The sequence below is a fragment of the Alternaria rosae genome (assembly GCF_020736505.1).
Source record: "Alternaria rosae strain MPI-PUGE-AT-0040 chromosome Unknown BKA58scaffold_2, whole genome shotgun sequence".
In the NCBI taxonomy this organism is placed as follows: Eukaryota; Fungi; Ascomycota; class Dothideomycetes; order Pleosporales; family Pleosporaceae; genus Alternaria; species Alternaria rosae.
In genome coordinates, this window is record NW_025763571.1 from 1,815,602 (window position 1) to 1,836,320 (window position 20,719).

Below are 20,719 nucleotides of genomic sequence, written 5' to 3' on the forward strand. Positions count from 1 at the left end.
TGCGCCGGTGCTTCAGGTACCATAAGAATTGGTCTTAAGGTCGCGTGTGCCTGGGCGATGGTAACGCTAAAGCTTGACAGCGCACCGATCCGGGGTAAAGGGCCATATTCAGCGACACAGAGCCTCATGGGGACCGGCAGCTGCAGCGATACCGACGATGTCCATGCGCCGCGTCGATTAACTATTCCCGGAGAGCGGTTCATGGCTCGGTGCGCAACGGTGCGCGACTGAGGCTCATTTCTAGAGTGTTCTCTATATAGAATCTGACAGGGGCTGCAGGTGAGATGAGGCGAGCTCGGGAAGCAGACAACGAGGAAACGCGGAAACGGGCGGTAAGAGCCTCTGCGCAGAGTAAGCCACGGCGTGAATGGAAAGCAATCAGGTTTTCAGAGTCAGGAGTCGATTCATTAAACTCAAGATCCCCTTGGACCGTGAGTAGTTGCGCTCGGGGTGTTGTTCGCAGCCGTGCCTTCCCCACGCTTTCTCCGACCCCCGCCAATGGCTCGCAATTAAAAATTAGCTTACCTCCGAGCTCGCTGCCAGCCGCGAGCTGTTGTCGACGGCGTAGAGGCCGACTCACACCATCCGAGTCCCTTCACCCTCCCTCAACTGACACCCGGCCTCAACCAGGTCAATTGCAACGTCTGCGTCCCGGGCTGCTGTCATCCCCTCACTATGGCGACCGTCACGGAAGAAGTCCGCGAGGTGCTGCTGGGCACCACCGACGAGCCCCAGCTGTCGCAGCTCACGCGCGCCGCCTTTATGAAGCACGCCCAGAAGGACGAGTCAGGCGACTACTACCTCGACCAGGACCAGTTCATCACAGCTGTTGCGCCCGAGGGCGAGGACTTCGTAAGCAGGGCTGTCTGCATCGTGTCGAGTCAAGCAAGCTAATGACGTGCCCGCCTCCAGCACAAGATCAAGCGGTTCCAGTATGGCATCCTCTTCCAGGTCGCCGACCGCGACCAGAAGGGCAAGGTCAGCATGCACGACTGGTCCGTCTTCCAGAACCTGCTCGCCAAACCTGACGCCGAGTACGAGGTCGTCTTCCGCTTCTTCGACAAGCAGCGCACCGGCTACATCAACTTTGACGACTTCTACGAGACATGGAAGGCGCACAAGACCGAGGACAGCCTGCCCTTTGACTGGGAGGGCGGCTGGGCCTCGCTGTACATTGGCTCCAAGAAGCACAGGCACTCGATGACCTACCCCCAGTTCGCCCAGCTGCTGCGAGGGCTGCAGGGCGAGCGGGTCCGCCAGGGCTTCACCTACTTTGACAAGAACAAGGACGGCTTCATCGAGCCCGAAGACTTCCAGCGCATAATACGCGAGACTGCGAGTCACAAACTGTCTGACTACCTCCTCGAGAACCTGCCCACTCTCTGCAACATCTCCGTTGGCAGCAAGATCTCCTACGCCAACGTGCGCGCCTTCCAGAATGTCATCCAGCAGATGGACATGATCGAGCTCATCATCCGCAATGCCACACAGAAGAGCTCTGACGGAAAGATCACCCGCACAGATTTCCTCAACGAGGCCGCCCGGATAAGTCGCTTTAACCTCTACACACCCATGGAGGCAGACATCCTCTTCCACTTTGCCGGTCTCGACGAGGCGTCTGGGCGACTTGGTCTGCGAGACTTTGCCCGTGTGCTCGATCCGTCCTGGCACAGGGCTGGATCATTGGCAGCTCAGGGTATCTCTGAGGCTGGCCAAAAGGTCTTTGCGACCACCAAGTCGATATGGCACGACATTTTAGAGTCGGTCCACCACTTCGCCCTCGGTTCGTTGGCTGGTGCCTTTGGTGCCTTCATGGTCTACCCCATTGATCTGGTCAAGACAAGAATGCAGAACCAGAGAAGCTCAGGCGTCGGGCACGTCTTGTACAAGAACTCGCTCGACTGCGCAAAGAAGGTCATCAAGAACGAGGGATTCAAGGGTCTCTACTCTGGTGTCCTACCCCAGCTTGTTGGTGTAGCGCCCGAGAAGGCCATTAAGCTTACAGTCAACGACCTTGTTCGTGGCAAGATGACGGACAAGTCAACGGGCCAGATCAAGTTCACCGCTGAGATGTTGGCGGGTGGAACTGCGGGCGCTTGTCAAGTAGTAAGTTACCCACTTACTTTCACCTCCCCAACGGCAGCGAGTACTAACACACTGCTCAGGTCTTCACCAACCCTCTCGAGATTGTCAAGATCCGGTTACAAATTCAGGGTGAACTGTCGAAGAACGTCGAGGGTGTTCCTAGGCGGTCTGCCATGTGGATCGTCCGCAACTTAGGTCTTGTCGGTCTCTACAAGGGAGCCAGCGCATGTCTTTTGCGTGATGGTATGCTCTGCCTTCTCTCCCCTCCTGGATATCGCTGACGGCCTGTACAGTCCCATTCTCTGCCATCTACTTCCCCACCTACAGCCATCTGAAGAGAGATCTCTTCGGCGAGAGCCCGCAAAAGTCGCTCGGTGTCCTACAGATGCTGAGTGCTGGTGCCATCGCGGGTATGCCTGCGGCTTACCTGACCACACCGTGCGACGTTATCAAGACCAGGTTACAAGTAGAGGCGCGCAAGGGCGAAGTCGCATACACTGGCCTACGACACGCAGCGTCCACCATCTGGAAGGAGGAAGGCTTCAAGGCGTTCTTCAAGGGTGGTCCCGCCCGTATCATGCGCTCGTCACCACAATTCGGTTTCACACTGGCTGGCTATGAAGTTCTACAACGAGGTAAGTCTTGCATTGCACCGTGACGCGCAGATTGGCCACTGACATGTGCGCAGCTCTGCCGATGCCGGGCTCTAGCCACGATTCAGCAAGCTTGGAGCCGTCTGTCGGTCTTGAGGAGGCGACGGCGCCGCTGCCGTACCTGCGCAGCCGCAACGCGCTCAAGGTTATTCTCGATCTCGACGAGAACTTTGGTCGACCCAAGCTTCCCGCTGGCACCAGGTTTAGTGGAATCCCTGGATTTGGCAAGAAGCCGGAAGCGTGATGGCGGCATGCATGTGCTTAGCCGATGTGCGTTATTGCGGGCGAGGGATAAAATGGGATTGGACGATTTATGGGTGGGATACCGTTTCCGGCGCCAACAACAGCTTCATCAGCCACGATTTGTTTTTGGGCGTTGATTTACCGAGGAGCATGTTTTTACTCGCCAGTTGCCAGTGACTGTGGGGGTGGGCGTGTCTGTCACATTTCTGTTGGAGCATTTCTCAGCGGCACAGTAGTAGACAAGAGCGCATGCAGCATAAGACTGTACGATAGGCGGTCGGTGGCATTTGACAGCGGGCGGAGAGGGGAAGACGGATACGGTGCATGCTGTCGTTGGACACGCATGCGCCTGTAGTCGATAGAACAGGAGGGTTACCAGCATGGCCTGGCGTGCAACTGGGCAGTTAATCTAAGAGTCGAGCTCCATCCAGGTGCGGCCTGTCAAGGCGTGAAGCGAAGGTGAAGCCGCAGCAGGGCAACGCACCACGCCGCACCCAAGTGGTGCCGCGAATAGCCAAACTGACAAATGCCACGCAACGGAAGAATGAGCAGCAGGATGCAGCGAGCTCGGGAGGCTATTGAAGGCCATGGGCTAAACTGCAGGTTCGCAATAGGGCCGATGGAGGCTTCTCGTTCTTGGGCACGCAAAGAGGCGGGGCTGGGCTCGGTCCCCGTGGAGTAGCTCTGGAGCCCTGGAGGGCCTGTGGGGTCCCAGAGCAGCTAGCGGCGCTCGGTGCGGGGATGGCAAACTTCGGTGGGAGCCTCATAAAAACTGGATTGGATTAGAGCCTCGCGCGCTGTAGGTAAGCTGGGGCTGCGCCTCGCAGGAGCTTGGGGGAGGGCGACTGGCGCGACGGCAGCACAGTGACTTTGGCTAGATCTATCGACTTGCACGCTGCCCTTCATCTTCGCTGCCCAGCTGGTTCTTGTATCTCGCACGCTGACCTAACACCCCGACTTCCGCCTGTTCCAGCGTCCGCATCAAGGCCGTCCAGCCAACAAGCCCCCGCAAGTCAGCCTCCTCATCCGCCGCAGTCCCTCCAAGGCCAGCCGTCCATCCTCCTCCTCGATGCTGTAAGGGCAGACGAGGCTCGCACACTGCTACCCACCTCTATGCTATTCGTGAACACACGCCCGTCCCATCTGCGCCTGCGCACGTTGATGTTTGCGATCGGCAGGCCCCTTCGACAGCGCCTTGAGGCTGAAAAAGAGCCGTCGCACTGGCACCCTCGGGTATGTTTTCCACCGCGCAGAGCCGCTTCACCGTTGGCGTCGTTACTTTGCATCATATCTCCACATATAATTCGCGATTCATGATTCTGCTCGCTGCAAATCCACCCCGATGACCAACAACCCGTCTTTTCCACACCCTCACCCCTGCTCTGCCCCAGTCGCTCGACCCGAGCGTCTCTAGCCCAACTCGCATCCGACGGCACCGCAGCTTTTCTCATTTCTGTCACCATCCCACAGACACGCAGCCCCAGCACTTTCCGCCTCCCTTGTTGCGAGAAGAATGCAACCCATGGTCATGCTGACTCTCCTCCAGACAGCGATTCAAGACTGGTCTTGCTGTGCCACCCGCTCTCTTCACCGCCGCCTGGGCCTTTCTCTGGGAGCCTTTGCTGAACGATCGTTGGGATAATCGCCAGTTCATTCCACTTAATCAACAACCATTCTCCTAATACGCGGAATCCGCTGTCCAGATGCAGGTGCTCGACGCCATCCAATCCGTGGAACCAGTGGAATACTACCAGGACGACGACCATTTCTCAAAATCACCACTCTTGGAAGCTCGTGTTGTAAAGGCAACACCATCTCCAACGCCGCAGCCACACATAACACCACTCATCCGCCACCTACCCAACCGACAGAGTGTCAGTCCTCCTCAATCTCGAAATCGGAAAAAGTCTAATAAACATAAGCCCCGAACTCGCCCCACCCAAGGAGACTGGGTGCTCATTCGTGAGATGGACCCGAACCGGCCAGACATTGCCCAAAAAGCAAGCGAGCAGGCCTTGAACTCCGACTCTGATTCGCACTGCTCTGGGGACGACGACATGCCTGATGCCGACTCTCCCGACACGGCAGCGGCCCCGTCCGTCTCTAACCACGGTCAACCAGTGCCACAAAATGCGCGTCCCGCCAACTCAGCACCGACCCTACAAGAAGTGCTTAGCTCAGCACCCGATCCAAAAGCGACGGCTACTCACAGAGACTCGGTGATCGAAGACGAAGCTACCAGACCTTTTGGGTTTGCAGCAGATAGGCGCACATCTCAAACGTATGCAGTTCATGTAGCACCGAATGGCGTGCAACCGAATACAAACGGAATCGATCGAACACTATCTACATCGTCCGCCTTATCGTCCGCATCATTGCAACCACCAAGCCAGCCACCTCGGGGCTTGCCCAATGGCCATTCCCAAGAGAATGATTCAGCAACAGTCCCCGGTCTACGACAACTAACGATCCCGCAGCGCGGAGGGCTTTCGGCAGACACGCTGCCTGCGTTGCAAGCACCCTCTCCTGCGCGTGATGGAGCAGCTACCTCGCCTAGTCAGCAGCTACCCTCATTCCGTCACATTGATGATATAGCGAGATCAGCAACGAATGACCACGAAGCAACGAGAGCAAACAGTATCAGCTTCCCCCATCGACAATCAGTCTCCTCAGTAGGAGCCTCACCAACATCGATGGTTCGCCAGCTTTCCATGAGCTCCCATTCTCCAGCAACACCGTTTCCTCCTCTAAGTGCGTCTTCGCCAATGAGTGCCCACGATTTACCACATCGTGTCGATCTATTTCTCCGCACCTCAGGAGGAGGCGCTTTCGGCACGGATGCTCGGAGGCCTTCGCACGCCGCGTCAGACAACAGCCCTTACACGGCGACATTGCACTCTGCATCGACCAGCGACAGCTACCAAAGCTCAGAGGGTCTCAGTCCTGGTACACAGCAAACACCAATTGAGCAAAGACCCCGACATATGAGTCTAGACGGCGCGCTTGCGTCAAGAGTCTTGCCACCTCCACTTGGCTCTGGTCTACAGCAGAATGTGACTCAGCATATCGTTGGATCCTTCAAGTGCGATTATCCAGGTTGCACTGCTCTTCCTTTCCAGACGCAGTATCTTCTTAAGTAAGTTAAGACTTAAGCATTCTCGATACCGTAGAGTCTCAAATACTGACAATTCCAGTTCACACACCAACGTTCACTCCTCAAACCGCCCGCACTATTGTCCAGTAAAAGACTGTCCCCGAGGCGAGGGCGGCAAAGGTTTTAAACGGAAGAATGAGATGATACGGCATGGGCTCGTGCACCAATCGCCCGGCTATGTGTGCCCGTTTTGTCCAGATCGCGAACACAAGTATCCAAGGCCGGACAACCTGCAGAGGTACGCACTCATGTTTAAACTTATGAAGGGTACGGAACTAATGAATCTCGTAGACATGTACGCGTACACCACACCGATAAAGATAAAGATGACCCGCAACTTCGAGATGTACTTGCCCAGCGGCCTGAAGGCGGTAGTCGGGGGCGAAGGAGACGTGTGAGCGACTCTGGTCACTGAAACCATCGCACTACTTCATCCTTTAGCAGCACTCAGTTCCTTTCAAGTGGCATCAAAACACCATCCATTCCGTTTTTCGCCCCGGCAACCCCTTCACTTCTTCTTCTTCTTCTTCTTTCCCTCTTCTTCTGGCGCTTAGCGATGCTTTGGCGTTAACGGGATGGTGCGGCGGTGTGGGAAGTTACGATTGAGAGGCGCAGGCGAACCCGCCTTTTAGGGCGAAGGACGGTTACGAATTCTTGTAATCCTATTGAGCATCTTACCTTTCTTCGGCTTTCTATCCTTAGCTCGATCTGTTCTACTTCTAGCGACTTTACCCGTGGCTTACTATAATCGTTAGTATAGTAATTTCTTCTCATGATGTGTTGTTTACTCTGACTTGGTCTTCGTGTGCGTGCAGGTATTCTGGTAGAAGAATAGGAATAACAGAAGTCGAGAGGAGAGATGAAGGTGGTGGTGCACGGATACTTCTAACTGATGTCCCCTTTCAACCTTTGACCAACATGTCGCGCCGATCACAACGAGTGATTGTGTCACATGGCAACGCGTTTGTCACAAAGTCAACATCCTACAAACGTTGTCATTTCAGCAACCACTACTATTGGCATCAAACATGGCGAATTCCTGACTGAGGTTTTAGGGATTGGTCGGTATCTCCGATTTTACAACAAGATGACTTGAGGGATTGCAGAGTCGCATATTCTTGGCTACGCGTATCAAGGCCCGGTGCTATCAAACAGCTCAGAACGTAGTTCGGGAGGCCCCAGAAAATATGGCAACGGTCTTGCCAAAGGAAAAGGAGATGACAGAGTTACAGGGACAGGCTTCCGGGGAGGCTCCAGATGAGTCTTGCAGTCCCGACGCGAAGTTGGTGGAAACGCGCTTCGGCATGTCTATCACCAAACACAACCATCCTATCGAATACGGACACCTGCGCGCACTTGAAGTCATCAGCGAAAAGTTAAATTCAGACCCTGAATTCTACCGATCGAGCATCTGACAGAGGCTCCTCAACGTGTGTAAACCTCTATCGCTGCCAGACTTGCGCGCTGCCGAGACACTGGAGACGGCGCTGTTTGCAAAAGCCATGCTAAGGGAGGTTGACAAGTTGTTGGCGGAGAAAGAAGGGCTAAAGATGAGGATTTCACTTGCGGAAAGCGATCGTGAGGTTTTGAAAGTTGAATGATAGGAACATGGGACATGAGGGCAGCACGGATGGGCCGCAAGTCTACGGTGGAGATCTATTGTTGTTGCAAGCACGGGATGGAGACAGAACGGAAGCATATGAGCAGTGCTGCCATGGGCAGTCCACTATCGAATTCAAGTCATGCGTTGCGCCAGTGGGGGTTTGATGCAGTAAGGGGTGGGACCAAGTATGCCGTAACTGGATTTGGCATCGCGCATCCTATTGCACCACGGCACTTTGGTAAGGTTGCAACAAGTCCGCCTGAACGAACATCATAGAACTAATCCCATCATTGTCAATCGCAGTCGAAACTGAATCCGATGATTGAGTAATGCAGAACTAGCCCTGGGCTCAGCTAAGAAAAGAAGAAACGACGAGGAGACGCTTGTAGTTTCCGAGGTCGCTCAAAGCGATATCTCGCGATGAACTGCGCGGGGTTTCAATGCGCCAACGCGGCTCAGCGTATGTATTGATAACCATGCATCCGCAGGACCCGAGAGGGGACTTCATCAATAAACTCATAATGAGCAGTTCTTGCTTTTAGATTCCATATTGAACATCTATTCAGTTGCTCAATTCCCGGCCACCTCGTGCCCCTCGTCCCGTGTCTTACACGCGAACATCTCAACGTGTATCCCCAAGGACAACGCGTCACTTTAAGTTCTGGATGAGATAGAAAAACTTCCAGCATCAGAAAGCCATTACGCATAATACTCGTTTGTGTGATTCAGCACAGTCTTTGAGGAAACACCCCTTTTCAACAATCTACTCTAACCACAACGGTATGAAGAACGGCAGCACTCTGAGCTGGTTGCGGCCAGCGCAATCTACACGAAGTCAGACGAAGCCGGTACCTGCTTCCTCACAAACAGATTCGAATGGCCACGTTTCATAGTCAAAGACCGTTGAGGTACCAATCGCTACAAGAGTCACTAGAAGTGCAACTGCTGCACAGAAGAAGGTAGGCAGCAATACGGCTCCATGCAATCGAGGAAAGAACAAGACACCAAAGGCCAGGCGGAAGAAGGTGCAAATACAATATGAAAGACTTCAACGTGCGAGGGACGATGCTAGTGCCGCTGCTAAAGCGGTTGAAAGCACGTGCTTGGAAGAGAGCGGCACTCCACTGTCACTGCCCGTCATGGTGGACGCTCCAGAAGCGCGCCTTCCTGGCGAGTTGTAATCGGAAAGCACTAACAACAGCTCACCACCTGCTCTTATCACCGTATCACCACTCGCCTCAGCGTCTCACCCACATCTACTCGAAACAACACTTCAACAACAGCTCTTAGAGGGAGACAAGCAGCAGCAGACCAGAGAAGTAAGAATCCTCAAGCAACAGATCACGATGACAAGCAAGAGAGCAAAAGCCAGGAGGCAACGCAAAGCCCGGAGAGCCCGCGAAGAAGCCCTCGTCTTCATCAAGAGCGAGTCCATCGACGGTTTCCAAGACGCGCCGCGCAATTCTGGCTACGATGGCCAAACCAGATCTTCGTCATTTGCTCGCTCCAGCTCTCCCGCACGTCAACTATGGGCTGCACCGAAGCGAGACAGCATCATCGACCTGGTTGCACTATGCACCTATCCCGGCCAAACAATCCATCCAAACTCAGTCAACCGACTCTTCATCCTCCAGCGAGACATCGACGCCGCTATGGATGGCCAGGGTCGTCACATCTGGATTCTGCGAAGACTCCCACGCGACATCACCTTAACGGTGGAACGAAAGGAAGCCATTTGGCTGGCACAAGGGAAGATCAACCGGGTCGTGGATGAACGAGGACGCTCATACAGACGGCTGAAGCTCGACCGCTACGTTCCAGCTGACCGCTGGGTCCCGATTGATCGTTACATTCCCGGCATGCCGTACCCTCTCCCTCTGCGCCCTCACGCCATGCCGCGCATGAGGGTGTTTTCGAGGTCATACGCGTAGTGGCGCAGGCTTGGTTTGCCACTTTCTCTCTGGACGGACTACATCCGAAATGGCTATGAGGCGTCGCGATACAGCAGACACGCATAGGATACTACAGTGCGAGTCTGTGTGCGCTTTCATGGTGGCACATGAGAGTCAGACAGGTTTCACATCTCTTCGGGTCTTATGTGTCGCCATTATAGGGAGGGTCATTAGCTGGCTTGCCACCTCGAGCAGGACAGGTCTTCTTCTTTCGTTCTACTTTGATACCACCACATGGTCACCTACTCCTAGCCTCACGAGCTGACAGTTTTTCCAATCTCAACAAAGCCAAGAATTTAATTCATCCCCTTAAACTTCATGGTTCTCGTTCACATTGGAAATGATCACTGAGCTTAACGATCTGGCATGCTCGACATTGTGAAATTTCAAAATGGATACTCTTGCCAGAGTGTTACGTACACGGAGAGCTGAAAACACATTAGACTTTGGTAAATGTGAACGAGCCGCGCCTGCAGTTTTTCCGGAAGATATCTCCCCTGCATTTCGTGAAGGTATCGTAGTGTCCATGTCTTTCATTCGACAAGGTGCTTTCGTTTGGTACTCATTTGGTATGAGACAGCTGTGAGTGGCTCATGGCTACAGGTGATCGCGAACCATGGTAAGACAATGCTCTGCACACGGGGAGCTTCTATAAAGCTCTACGAATATGCATGTGAAATACAATATCCAAGAAAAAGGTTGGTTGCATCCAACCCCCAGGTGAGAGAGCAGGCAGGTGCAATTTACATGCTTTCCAAACCACTCAGTGAAAGAACCACCAAATGTTCTATTGCCCAAAGTGCACAGAACGCGCCTAACCAAACCGCCTCACCGACGCAACTGCTTCCCCACTCACATGTCGTACATCCGGAACAAACACATCATATCATTATGTCGATCTCGACCGCCACCGCCACCGCCGCCGATGCGATAACCCGCCCGCTCACTGACAGTAAAGCCAGCGCTCTGATATTCGGACCGGAACTTTACCCCTACTACGTCAACTGGCAAGTCGATGTCGACAACCCCGAGCAGCAGGCGCTGTACCCGACGTGGCAAGCATGGAAAAAGACCGTATATGCGGTGCAGCAGGAAGACATCGGCGGTATACCCAGTCCGCCAGTCTTCAAAGCATTCATGAGCACACCGCGCGTCAAAGAACATTTATACGGTCGCGACACAACACTCTCCCACATCTTCACAGACGTCGATGATGAAGAGAAAGACCCCTCAGACCTCCTCACCTCGCGCCTCTGCAAACACGCCATACACCCCGGAAACCCCTGCACATCAACCGAAATATGTCCCCTCTGCCTCATGAAACAATGTCTCGCGTCTCTCGAACGTATCGCACATGTCTGGCGCATGGTCGGTGGACCGTATAGGCCGGGTCGAAACGAAGCGGGGTTGTACATCGTAGATCCTGGAGAACTGATGATATACTTTGCGACCAAGAAGTTGTGGATTGCGGAGAAAGCGAGGTGGGCAAATCTGGTTGGTATTTATGAGCAGTATGCGGTGGGGGAGAGGGCATGGGAGGAGGATTATAGACGAGATGGCTTTGAGGTTCCTGGGGCGGTGGAGGCGGCTAGTAGCTGTATTGAAGCGTTGGAATTGGCGGGACAGAGCCCGTTTGTAGGGGAGGGGTGGAGTGAGGCTTTCGTGCCGGAGAAGTATCCGAAGAAGCGCGGTGTGAGAGACGAATTCAGAGGGAGCTCTGTTAGTGGCGTTGAGCTGCTGTGTTCTCCGCCTGAGAGGCCTGAGATGGAATCGAAGATGTTACGGTACTCTAAGGGGGGTTCAGATGGGACAGAGGAGGCAGACGACAACACCACAGACCACTACCTCAAAGACCATTCGGACTCGCCGCCTGCCGACCGCGCAGCCGCCCGAGCGGACTCTCCAACCACCTCTCACCGAAATACAACCTCCGCCAGTTCAGCCATCTACACATCCTCTCCCCTACCGCCGTCCTCTCCGCCTCGATCTCCGTCCACCCAATTCGTACCTTCCACTCCCATGATCGGCGTATCCTTCCCGGATGACCTCCCCTCTCCCTCCACCCGACGGTCGTGGTGCTTCAATCGCACCTCGCAGTCCTACGAACAAGGCAAACACGCAAGTCCATACGGTAGCATCAAGGTCGATACAAGCTTCGCGAGGAACGCCACATACGACACGTTTAGTGTCGTCGCAGAAGAAGAGCTGGAAACATCGTCGGAGGCTCAAGATGAACCTGTCCAAGCAGCTGGAAAGATTGGGAAGGAGCGTTTTGCCGGTTTCACGGATGTGGATCTAGACTCGGAAGATGATGGGAGGGAGAGTGAGTGGAGTGATGACAATGATGATGGGGATGGAGAAGATAATCTCATGACGATTATGGGTAGGAGAACCGAGGGTGGAAAAAGGCTGCCAGGCCAAACTGCGGAAGTCAAGTTCCGACGACCGGTGTTTACGTTTAGTTGGCCAGGCCGGGGAGAAGTGGACGAAGAGGGCGATACAGTCTCTGACACTAGTTCGGATGAGTTTGATGACGATGAAGTGGAAGAGGCGATGCGAGATATGCAGCCTGAGGCATTGTATCCTCCTACCACTCCATCAGTAAATGCCGATAAGTCTATGGTTGGCGGCAGAGCAGAGAATGTGGATGTGGTATCGCTGGCCGAGCCGGATCTCCAAGTAACTCCTCGTCGCCGAAGTCATGACGAGTTTGTTGAATCCGAGGAGGTGGATGAAGAGGACCACGTCAAGAGATCGCGCCTATAGGAGAGGCTCCTTTGACTGCTGCAAGCGTTGGATACCGGGAAGTCGACTGGAAGACTATTCATATACACGTATTCGGAAGAGCGTCGTTAGAAGTACTAGTCATGATTGAATATTCAAACCTTCGTCGATTGAAGCGTGCAACCTGATTGTAAACTCGTTGCCGAGCTCCCAGTTATTCTCGTAGTATTTGCAGTTCCGGTTGTCATCCATACGCATCATTTCGAACTTACCGTAAAAGATGATGAGCTTTCAATATGGTGCAAGTGCCGAAAGGGTTATGGCGCAACATATGTCCCGCAGAAGATAGCATCTTCCGCCAGCCAAAAGCGACCGAACAGTGGAAGGGTGGATCATGGGCTCCGTATGCCAACTCATGACCGGGCAGGTTGTTTCGATGGTGCTATCGATGTGAGAGGTTACGGGGACTCCCAACGAAGACAGAGAGAGATTCTACAAGGCCACACTACCTAGGTATGTAAGTTGCGAAGTGGATTGTGGGAGCTGAGGAAGCTGTCGTTATCATGATCAATAGATAAGAGACGCCATATAACGATCGAAGAGAGTGTGCCCAGGTGGCATGCTTCGCGCACGGGACAATGGAGGTGTGATGCAAGAGTCGCGCCTGCTCCAAGATGAGGCTCATCGGCGGATGTTTGGACCTAGCGCAAGGCGGTGGCCAAAGCGCCCCAGCTCGGAGTGTGGATCTCTACATCACTGACGAGCCGCAACACGACCAAACAACGCCGCCGCCGCCCCATCCCACGCCTTCCCCTCTCGCATTCAATATCGCATTCCCTGTCCCTACTTCACCTGGGAGATAGCAAATACCCCGACACCCGACAGATAAACCCCACGACCCCGCCACCATGTCTAGCGGAGAAGTGCTCAAGGCCGACAAGGACTTTACCAAGGAGGTCGATGCGGCTATTCCAGAGGCGGAGAAGCTAGCTTCTGTATGTCTGATGGCTATTAAAGTTGGAGCGAAGCTAATATAGTCGATCAGAGCAATCCGCAAGCTGGAATCGACAAGCTGCTCACGCTTGAGAAGCAGACCCGCCAGGTACGCATCCACGTATCCCATGCGCGTGACCATATTCTAACTCCTTCAAGGCTTCAGATCTTGCCTCCACTTCCCGCGTCATAATCGCCATCGTCACAATAGCAAAGAATGCGAAGGACTGGAACTTGATGAACGAGCAGGTCCTGCTCCTCTCCAAGAAGCATGGACAGCTCAAGCAGGCCACCACCAAGATGGTGCAGACAGTCATGGGATTCATGGATGAGACTCCGAACCTAGAGACAAAGCTATCCGTCATCGAGACGCTACGGACAGTCACAGAGGGCAAGGTAGGCAACCCCAACGGACAACATACGTGCTGGTGCTGACATGATGGTAGATCTTCGTCGAGGTCGAGCGTGCCCGAGTAACCCGTATCTTGTCCAACATCAAGAAGGAACAAGGCGACATCGATTCAGCGACGGACATCCTCTGCGAACTGCAAGTCGAGACCTTTGGCTCTATGACCCGTCGTGAGAAGACCGAGTTCATCCTACAACAAGTGGCGTTATGTATACAAAAGGGCGACTGGACACAGGCCGGTATTTTGAGCAGGAAGATCAGCACACGGTACTTTGCGCGGAGACCGAAGAAAACCCCCGAGCAGCTGGAGAAGGACCAGAAGGAGCGGGAAGAAAAGGAGAAGAACCGGAGCGCCGACGACCCGCCCATTGAGCCTGAGGACGATGTAACGGATCTGAAGCTCAAGTACTACGAGCAGCAAATTACCCTGGCCAAGCACGACAACAAGTACCTGGACGTCTGCAAGCACTACCGACAAGTACTGGATACCGAGGCTGTAGAGGAGGACCCCGACAAGCTTCGTGCGGTATGTTCAGAGACTTGTCCATGGTCGCAGCTCTAACTAACATAACTGCAGATCCTCCAGCGCGTCATCTACTTCATCATCCTCGCACCGTACGACAACGAACAGTCCGATCTCATCCACCGCATCCAACGCGACTCGCGCAACTCTCAGATCCCACAAGACGCACAATTAGTCAAGCTCTTCACTGTGCCTGAGTTGATGAGGTGGCCGATGGTTGCGAAGCAGTTCGGGCCTCACCTCACGGAAACTGATGTATTCGATGCGGAGAAGGACGACTCGGATGACCCCAAGGCATTCCAGAGGTGGCAGGATCTCCGCAAGCGTGTCATCGAGCACAACGTTCGCGTCGTGGCCAAGTACTACACACGTATCCAGATCCCACGCCTGACAGAGCTGCTAGATCTGACCGAGGATGAGACGGAGAAAAACATTAGCGAGCTGGTGTCTGCAAAGACCATATACGCGAAGATTGACCGACCCGCCCGCATTGTCACCTTCTCGAAGCCCAGGGACGCAGACGATGTGCTGAACGAATGGAGTGGAAACATGAAGAGTTTGTTGGGTCTGCTCGAGCGCGTTGACCATCTTATCACCAAGGAGGAGATGATGGCGCGTATCCAACCCACAAAGGTGGACAAGAGCAAGGCGGTCAAGGGCAAGGCGAAATAGGATCCGCGAAGACCCTCAGGTATCGGCAATCGATGTACGAAGTTTGGGCAGCAATTGGTCGTCTAATGGCCTTGCAAGGTACAGCACTCACGATGATGATGGATGAGTAGTGGCACGATAGTCTATGAATTAGTGCGTATGCAAGACGACCACGAAGCTCATGTGTTTACCGTTGCGCTGCGTAGGTTTACGTTTAACAAGTCGGACTGCTGGTCTGGGCGCATGAAGGAAGAGTTAGACAACCTAGGCATCTTGCATAGGATAGTAAAATAAATTAAAGCAATTGCTAGAACAAGAGTTTGTCATAAATTATGTGCTCCATATATAACACTTTCGTTCGAGTGCTTTTGTTATAATTGATGGACGACATCTGCGCGTTGTATCATCTGCCAAGCCACTCAAGTGCCGACGCGGACTAGCGCAACGCGTCCGACGCGTCCCTTCCTTCCCCGGGATTTGGCAGCAACCGTTGAAAGTACTAGACTCTCAATACCTCACTTTGTGCATCCCCATACCACCGCAATCATGGTTCGTGGTGTCGAAGGTAACGAGATGTCGACACCTCGCGCTTCACAAAAGAAGCAGCCCGCATCCGCGTCGCAATCGGCCAAGGGCCAAAAGTCCATCCTAGGGTTCTTCCAGAAGAAGTCTACCAACTCACCAAGCCCCGCGCCGTCCGATGCCACACCAGTCAACAAGACGCCCACATCGAAATTGGCGAAGAAGGCCTTCGAAAAGCCGCCTGCCGCAATCACCCCTGTACCAAGCAGCGACGCTCCGGATTACTCGAGCCCTATCAAACAGGAACATGAATTGACGGTAGGGAGGAACAAGGAGAACATACTGGCCCAACATACAGATGCGGTTCCCAGTAGCCCAACACGCAAGGTACGCGAGATATGCCATTGCGTATGCGACCGCACTTACTGACATTCTAATCCAGGCAAGAAAGCCCGTCAACTACGCCGAATCGGACGACGACGACGACGACGACGAAGATGTACTGGGTCCAATTGCAAACAATGCAAGAGGCAGAGCTACGAAACGCCAGCGTGTCACCATCGACGACGATTCAGACGACGAGTTCGGATTAGACGCGGCCACGCAGAAGGCAATGCTCGAGGAAGATGACGATGATGTGGATGACTTCATTGTTCCAGACGATTCCGATGAGGAAGTCGTTTCGAAGAAGCGCAAACGTTCAGCAGCACCCAAAGCTCGTACTAAAACATCCCCGGCATCGTCACCACCTATAATCGAGACGAAGGATGAAGAGGACGTTGGCGATGTCGTAATGAATAGCACGTCTACTGCGCAACAATGGATCTATGATCCCGAGAATCCAATGGTGTTCAAGCCTCGCACAGCCGTGCAAGCCACCAAGAAGGACCCCAGCAAGAAGATTAAAGAACGTCCGAGCGCTTCTGAACCTGAGACGAGATACACATGGCTCGCACACCAGATGGACGCTGATCGGCATCCCGTCGATCATCCCGACTACGACCCCCGCACACTTTATATCCCCCCAGGTGCTTGGGACAAGTTTTCTGCTTTTGAGAAGCAGTATTGGGAGATCAAGAGCAAGTGGTGGGACACTGTCGTCTTCTTTAAAAAGGGCAAGTTTTACGAGCTCTATGAAAAAGATGCTTCGATAGGCCACCAGCTCTTTGATCTCAAATTGACCGATCGGGTCAACATGAGGATGGTAGGAGTACCAGAAGCTTCCTTGGACATGTGGGCTACACAGTTTGTAGCAGCAGGACACAAGGTTGCTAGAGTTGACCAGATGGAGTCGGCTCTGGGCAAGGAGATGCGTGAGCGTGACGACAAGGGCAAAACGCCAAAAAAGGCTGGTAAGGAAAACAAGGTCATCCGAAGAGAGCTAGCTACGGTACTCACTTCGGGTACACTTGTGGATACGGGCATGCTTCAGAGTGAGATGTCGACATACTGCATGGCCATCAAGGAGATCGACCGCGATAACCTGCCAGCCTTTGGAATTGCCTTTGTCGATACTGCTACTGCACAGTTCCAGCTTTGCGAGTTCACAGACGACATTGACATGACCAAGTTTGAAACCCTCATCGCCCAGATGAGGCCCGGTGAACTACTCCTGGAGAAGTCATGCGTTTCTGCGAAAGCTCTGCGGATACTCAAGAACAACACGCCTCCCACAACGATTTGGAACTACCTTAAGCCCAACAAAGAATTTTGGCCAGCGGATATCACCATCCGAGAAATTGAAGCGAACAACTACTTTGAGTCACCCACTGACGATAACATCGAGGCGTGGCCACCGGTCCTCCGCGAAGCCCGAAAGCAGGAGTTGATCATGTCGTCGTTTGGTGCTCTTCTTCAATACTTGCGGACGCTAATGATTGAGCGCGATCTGGTCACACTCGGAAACTTTCAGTGGTACGACCCCATTCGCAAAGCCACGAGTCTGGTTCTCGACGGCCAAAGCTTAATCAACCTGGAGATTTTCGCCAACACCTTCGATGGATCAACCGAGGGTACTCTGTTCGCTATGCTGAACCGCTGCATCACCCCATTCGGTAAACGATTACTGCGGCAATGGGTGTGTCATCCTCTCGCAGACGCAGCCAAGATCAACGCTCGCCTAGATGCCGTTGATGCGCTGAATGCCGATTCTACCATCATGGACAATTTCAGTGCCTCCCTTAGCAAGTTGCCAGATCTCGAGCGTCTCATTTCTCGTGTACACGCGGGCCGATGCAGAGCGCAAGACTTCCTCAAAGTTCTGGAAGGATTCGAGCAGATTGAGTACACCATCAGCTTGTTGAAGCAGTTCAGCGAGGGTGAAGGTATCATCGGTCAACTCATCTCCTCCATGCCCGACCTGGCTGCTTCTCTATCCAAATGGAGTTCAGCTTTCGATCGAGACATCGCACGGAAAGAAGGACTGCTCATTCCTGAGCCTGGCATTGAAGAAGACTTTGACAATAGCCAGGAGGAGATCGATGCCTGCAAAGCAAATCTGGATGTATTGTTGAAGAAGGCTCGGAAAGAGCTCGGCTCTAATGCTGTTCAATACAACGACATTGGCAAGGAGATCTACCAACTGGAGGTACCCAAGAAGGTCAAAGTTCCCAGCAACTGGGATCAAATGTCGGCTACAGCCAAGGTTACTCGCTACTACACTCCTGAACTGAGGAAGCTAGTGCGAGCACTACAAGAAGCGCAAGAGACGCATGGTCAGATCACACGTGAAGTTGCTACTCGCTTCTGTCAGCGCTTCGATGAGGACTACAAAGTCTGGCTGGCAGCGGTCAAGATCATCGCTCAGCTGGATTGCCTGATCAGTCTCGCAAAGGCGTCTGCTTCACTCGGGGAGCCTAGCTGTCGTCCGGTCTTCGAAGAGGGCAATCGAGCTGTCGTTGAACTAGAAGAGCTTCGCCACCCATGCATGCTCAACACAGTCGATGACTTTATTCCCAATGACATCAGGCTAGGCGGCGACTCCGCCAACATCAGTCTACTGACTGGTGCCAACGCAGCCGGTAAATCGACTATCCTTCGTATGACTTGCATAGCGGTCATCCTCGCACAAGTCGGTTGTTACCTCCCTTGCACATCGGCCAGACTCACACCTGTCGACCGCATCATGTCCCGTCTCGGCGCCAACGACAACATCTTCGCTGCCCAATCCACCTTCTTCGTCGAACTCTCCGAGACACAGAAGATCCTTTCGGAAGCTACTCCTCGGTCACTTGTCATCCTCGACGAGCTCGGTCGCGGTACATCCTCTTATGACGGTGTGGCCGTTGCTCAAGCCGTTCTTCACGACATCAGCACACGCGTGGGCTGCATCGGCTTCTTCGCCACCCACTACCGTTCCCTGGCTAAGGAGTTCGAGTTCCATCCTGAAGTCGAGAATAAGCGTATGCGTATTCATGTGGATGATGCATCCAAATCAATTACCTTCCTCTACAAGCTCGAGGAGGGTGTGGCGGAGGGCAGTTTTGGTATGCACTGTGCGGCCATGTGCGGGATCCCTAGCAAAGTCATTGAGAACGCTGAAAAGGCGGCTAGGGAGTGGGAGCACACGAGTAGGCTGGGAGAGAGGATGGAAGTCAACAAGGAAGAGGGTGGTGTGTATGTGCCGCTGGGTCTGCAAAGTGACGTTGCTTGGACTCTCAGGGAGGGCCTGGAGGGAGTCGGTGACCGGGCGCTAGATGTGCTACTCGAAGCCATCTCCGCGCTCTGAGTAGTGGTGTCGTTGAGAAAGGATGTAAGATAGATGTATCGAAGGCGTGATATGGGCGATCGGGAACGGAATATATTCATATGGGAACGGGGGATCGGATCTAGGCCAGGCTAGCGTTTTGCTGTAAACGTATGCCGTAATTTAGCGTATCGCAAGCCAGTTCACACATTACAAACATAGCTTATCATGGAGGTCTCACTACATTCTGCTTGATGCTTCGTATATGTATAGGACATAGATACCTCCAGGGTAGCCTACGACAATGCTGTGAAGTTCAAAGATCGACACCGTATGATGGTAGCCCGGAGGTAGTCAATGTATCTCACGATGTCACATTTCCTCAGTAAACCACGCGAATTCTTCAGGCATATATGAAAACCATTGGAATGACTGCAATCATTACGATGTAGCCGTCCGCCCATCCAATGAATTCGCCATACAAGCCCAAGCTTTTCCCTCGTCCCAGCCGAATACGCACGCGAACGCCACACATCGCCATCCCTCCCTCCCTCCCTCCCTCCCTCCCTGACACTCCGCCCGTCACCCATGTCCTCACCCATCCACACTCTCTTCGCCCACCACCTTCCCATCCCCACCTCCACATAAACCCCAGGACACCTACTCATCCTCCTCCAATTGTACCGCACGGTACCCGTTAGACGCGTTCCTTCCGGTTCCCTTAGCAGCCCCACCACAGGTTGCGATGCCATCGAGGAAATCATAGCTCATGCCCATAGTGCCACGATCGGGGGGGTCTTCTTCGACGAGATCGAAGCTGTCGTCGAAGCCAGGCTCTTCTTTCTTGACTTTGGGTCCGCCTAGGTTGAAGTCGTTGTCATCGTCGTCGTTGGCATCAGAGGCGGAGGGGGAGGAAGTGGTCTTGCGAGCGGCGGCAACCTTTTTGGAGCGCTTGGAGGCAGAGATGGGAGCGGCGGTGGCGCCTCGCTTCTTGGGTGTTGAGGTGGCAGTAGCGGTTCTGGGGCGGCCGCGAGTTGACTTTGCGGCGGGACTGTCCTCGGAGATGCCGGCTGTCTTGTTCTTGAGCTTGCGCTTGATCTTGCCCATGGTGAAGCTCGCGCTCCCGAGGGTGTAACCTGTAAGTGCGGCGAGTTTGTTCATATCGACCTAGGTGGGTTAGTGTTGGAGTTGAGTGGAGGGAGTGAAAGGCATACCTTGGGCTCTTGCTCGAAGCACTGCCATGCCAGAGCGAGCACCTCATTCTCACGAGGAGTTAGGTCGTCTTTGGCCATGTTGTTTTGTGGTTTCGTGTTATTGTGTTTGTGATTGTTCAGGTCCGACTTGGTCTTGCTGTGGTGATGAAAGAGTGGTGGAGTGAAGAAGGAAGAGGACAACGAGAGTGAGAAGATACGAGCCTTATATGCTGAGTCAGAGCAGCCAGCAGGTGGCTTTGAATAGCAGGGAAATTACTTTTCTGTAGCTACTAGTAGCTGTGGTGAGAGTGATAAGAAAAGGTGAAGGA

General features: G+C 53.6%; 7 protein-coding genes across 7 annotated transcripts; 5 read left to right on the forward strand and 2 right to left on the reverse strand.

Annotated features, from left to right (window-relative positions):
• The first annotated feature begins 348 nt into the window (after positions 1-348).
• On the forward strand, positions 349-3,036 carry BKA58DRAFT_89913 (calcium-binding mitochondrial carrier protein Aralar2). The gene is made up of 5 exons (XM_046176140.1): positions 349-852; positions 913-2,106; positions 2,166-2,328; positions 2,379-2,720; positions 2,774-3,036. Exons 1-5 carry the CDS (start codon positions 676-678, stop codon positions 2,980-2,982), a joined length of 2,085 nt encoding a protein of 694 aa, XP_046028988.1. The 5' UTR covers positions 349-675; the 3' UTR covers positions 2,983-3,036.
• On the reverse strand, positions 3,037-3,460 carry BKA58DRAFT_89914 (uncharacterized protein). Its single transcript, XM_046176141.1, has one exon. The coding sequence runs from the start codon at positions 3,361-3,363 to the stop codon at positions 3,091-3,093; it is 273 nt and encodes a 90-aa protein (XP_046028989.1). The 5' UTR covers positions 3,364-3,460; the 3' UTR covers positions 3,037-3,090.
• Positions 3,461-4,684: 1,224 nt separating this feature from the next.
• On the forward strand, positions 4,685-6,550 carry BKA58DRAFT_307485 (uncharacterized protein; the record flags this gene model as incomplete). Its single annotated transcript, XM_046167160.1, has 3 exons — positions 4,685-6,117; positions 6,176-6,373; positions 6,427-6,550. 3 exons carry the CDS (start codon positions 4,685-4,687, stop codon positions 6,548-6,550), a joined length of 1,755 nt encoding a protein of 584 aa, XP_046028990.1.
• A 4,139-nt stretch (positions 6,551-10,689) lies between these two features.
• BKA58DRAFT_376645 (uncharacterized protein) lies at positions 10,690-13,072 on the forward strand. Its single transcript, XM_046169539.1, has 2 exons — positions 10,690-12,277; positions 12,687-13,072. The coding sequence occupies exons 1-2, from the start codon at positions 10,828-10,830 to the stop codon at positions 12,689-12,691; spliced, it is 1,455 nt and encodes a 484-aa protein (XP_046028991.1). The 5' UTR covers positions 10,690-10,827; the 3' UTR covers positions 12,692-13,072.
• A 104-nt stretch (positions 13,073-13,176) lies between these two features.
• Positions 13,177-15,301, forward strand: BKA58DRAFT_354111 (PCI domain-containing protein). Its single transcript, XM_046168610.1, has 5 exons — positions 13,177-13,409; positions 13,460-13,516; positions 13,567-13,803; positions 13,854-14,342; positions 14,394-15,301. The coding sequence occupies exons 1-5, from the start codon at positions 13,323-13,325 to the stop codon at positions 15,009-15,011; spliced, it is 1,488 nt and encodes a 495-aa protein (XP_046028992.1). The 5' UTR covers positions 13,177-13,322; the 3' UTR covers positions 15,012-15,301.
• A 178-nt stretch (positions 15,302-15,479) lies between these two features.
• Positions 15,480-19,451, forward strand: BKA58DRAFT_465878 (muts domain V-domain-containing protein). The gene is made up of 2 exons (XM_046174982.1): positions 15,480-15,899; positions 15,955-19,451. The coding sequence occupies exons 1-2, from the start codon at positions 15,537-15,539 to the stop codon at positions 19,237-19,239; spliced, it is 3,648 nt and encodes a 1,215-aa protein (XP_046028993.1). The 5' UTR covers positions 15,480-15,536; the 3' UTR covers positions 19,240-19,451.
• A 325-nt stretch (positions 19,452-19,776) lies between these two features.
• Positions 19,777-20,662, reverse strand: BKA58DRAFT_90018 (uncharacterized protein). Its single transcript, XM_046176142.1, has 2 exons — positions 20,412-20,662; positions 19,777-20,364 (listed from the first exon to the last, which is right to left on the reverse strand). Exons 1-2 carry the CDS (start codon positions 20,487-20,489, stop codon positions 19,858-19,860), a joined length of 585 nt encoding a protein of 194 aa, XP_046028994.1. The 5' UTR covers positions 20,490-20,662; the 3' UTR covers positions 19,777-19,857.
• Between the last annotated feature and the right edge of the window lie 57 nt (positions 20,663-20,719).

Coding starts and splice junctions, on each gene's coding strand:
- BKA58DRAFT_89914 (XM_046176141.1), bottom strand. CDS start 3,363: ATGCTGGTAACCCTCCTGTTCTATCGACTACAGGCGCATGCGTGTCCA.
- BKA58DRAFT_89913 (XM_046176140.1), top strand. CDS start 676: ATGGCGACCGTCACGGAAGAAGTCCGCGAGGTGCTGCTGGGCACCACC. Junction 2,107..2,165: donor CTGCGGGCGCTTGTCAAGTA/GTAAGTTACCCA, acceptor CACACTGCTCAG/GTCTTCACCAACCCTCTCGA. Junction 2,329..2,378: donor CGCATGTCTTTTGCGTGATG/GTATGCTCTGCC, acceptor CGGCCTGTACAG/TCCCATTCTCTGCCATCTAC.
- BKA58DRAFT_354111 (XM_046168610.1), top strand. CDS start 13,323: ATGTCTAGCGGAGAAGTGCTCAAGGCCGACAAGGACTTTACCAAGGAG. Junction 13,410..13,459: donor AGGCGGAGAAGCTAGCTTCT/GTATGTCTGATG, acceptor ATAGTCGATCAG/AGCAATCCGCAAGCTGGAAT. Junction 14,343..14,393: donor ACCCCGACAAGCTTCGTGCG/GTATGTTCAGAG, acceptor ACATAACTGCAG/ATCCTCCAGCGCGTCATCTA.
- BKA58DRAFT_465878 (XM_046174982.1), top strand. CDS start 15,537: ATGGTTCGTGGTGTCGAAGGTAACGAGATGTCGACACCTCGCGCTTCA. Junction 15,900..15,954: donor CCAGTAGCCCAACACGCAAG/GTACGCGAGATA, acceptor ATTCTAATCCAG/GCAAGAAAGCCCGTCAACTA.
- BKA58DRAFT_90018 (XM_046176142.1), bottom strand. CDS start 20,489: ATGGCCAAAGACGACCTAACTCCTCGTGAGAATGAGGTGCTCGCTCTG. Junction 20,365..20,411: donor GCTTCGAGCAAGAGCCCAAG/GTATGCCTTTCA, acceptor TAACCCACCTAG/GTCGATATGAACAAACTCGC.
- BKA58DRAFT_376645 (XM_046169539.1), top strand. CDS start 10,828: ATGAGCACACCGCGCGTCAAAGAACATTTATACGGTCGCGACACAACA.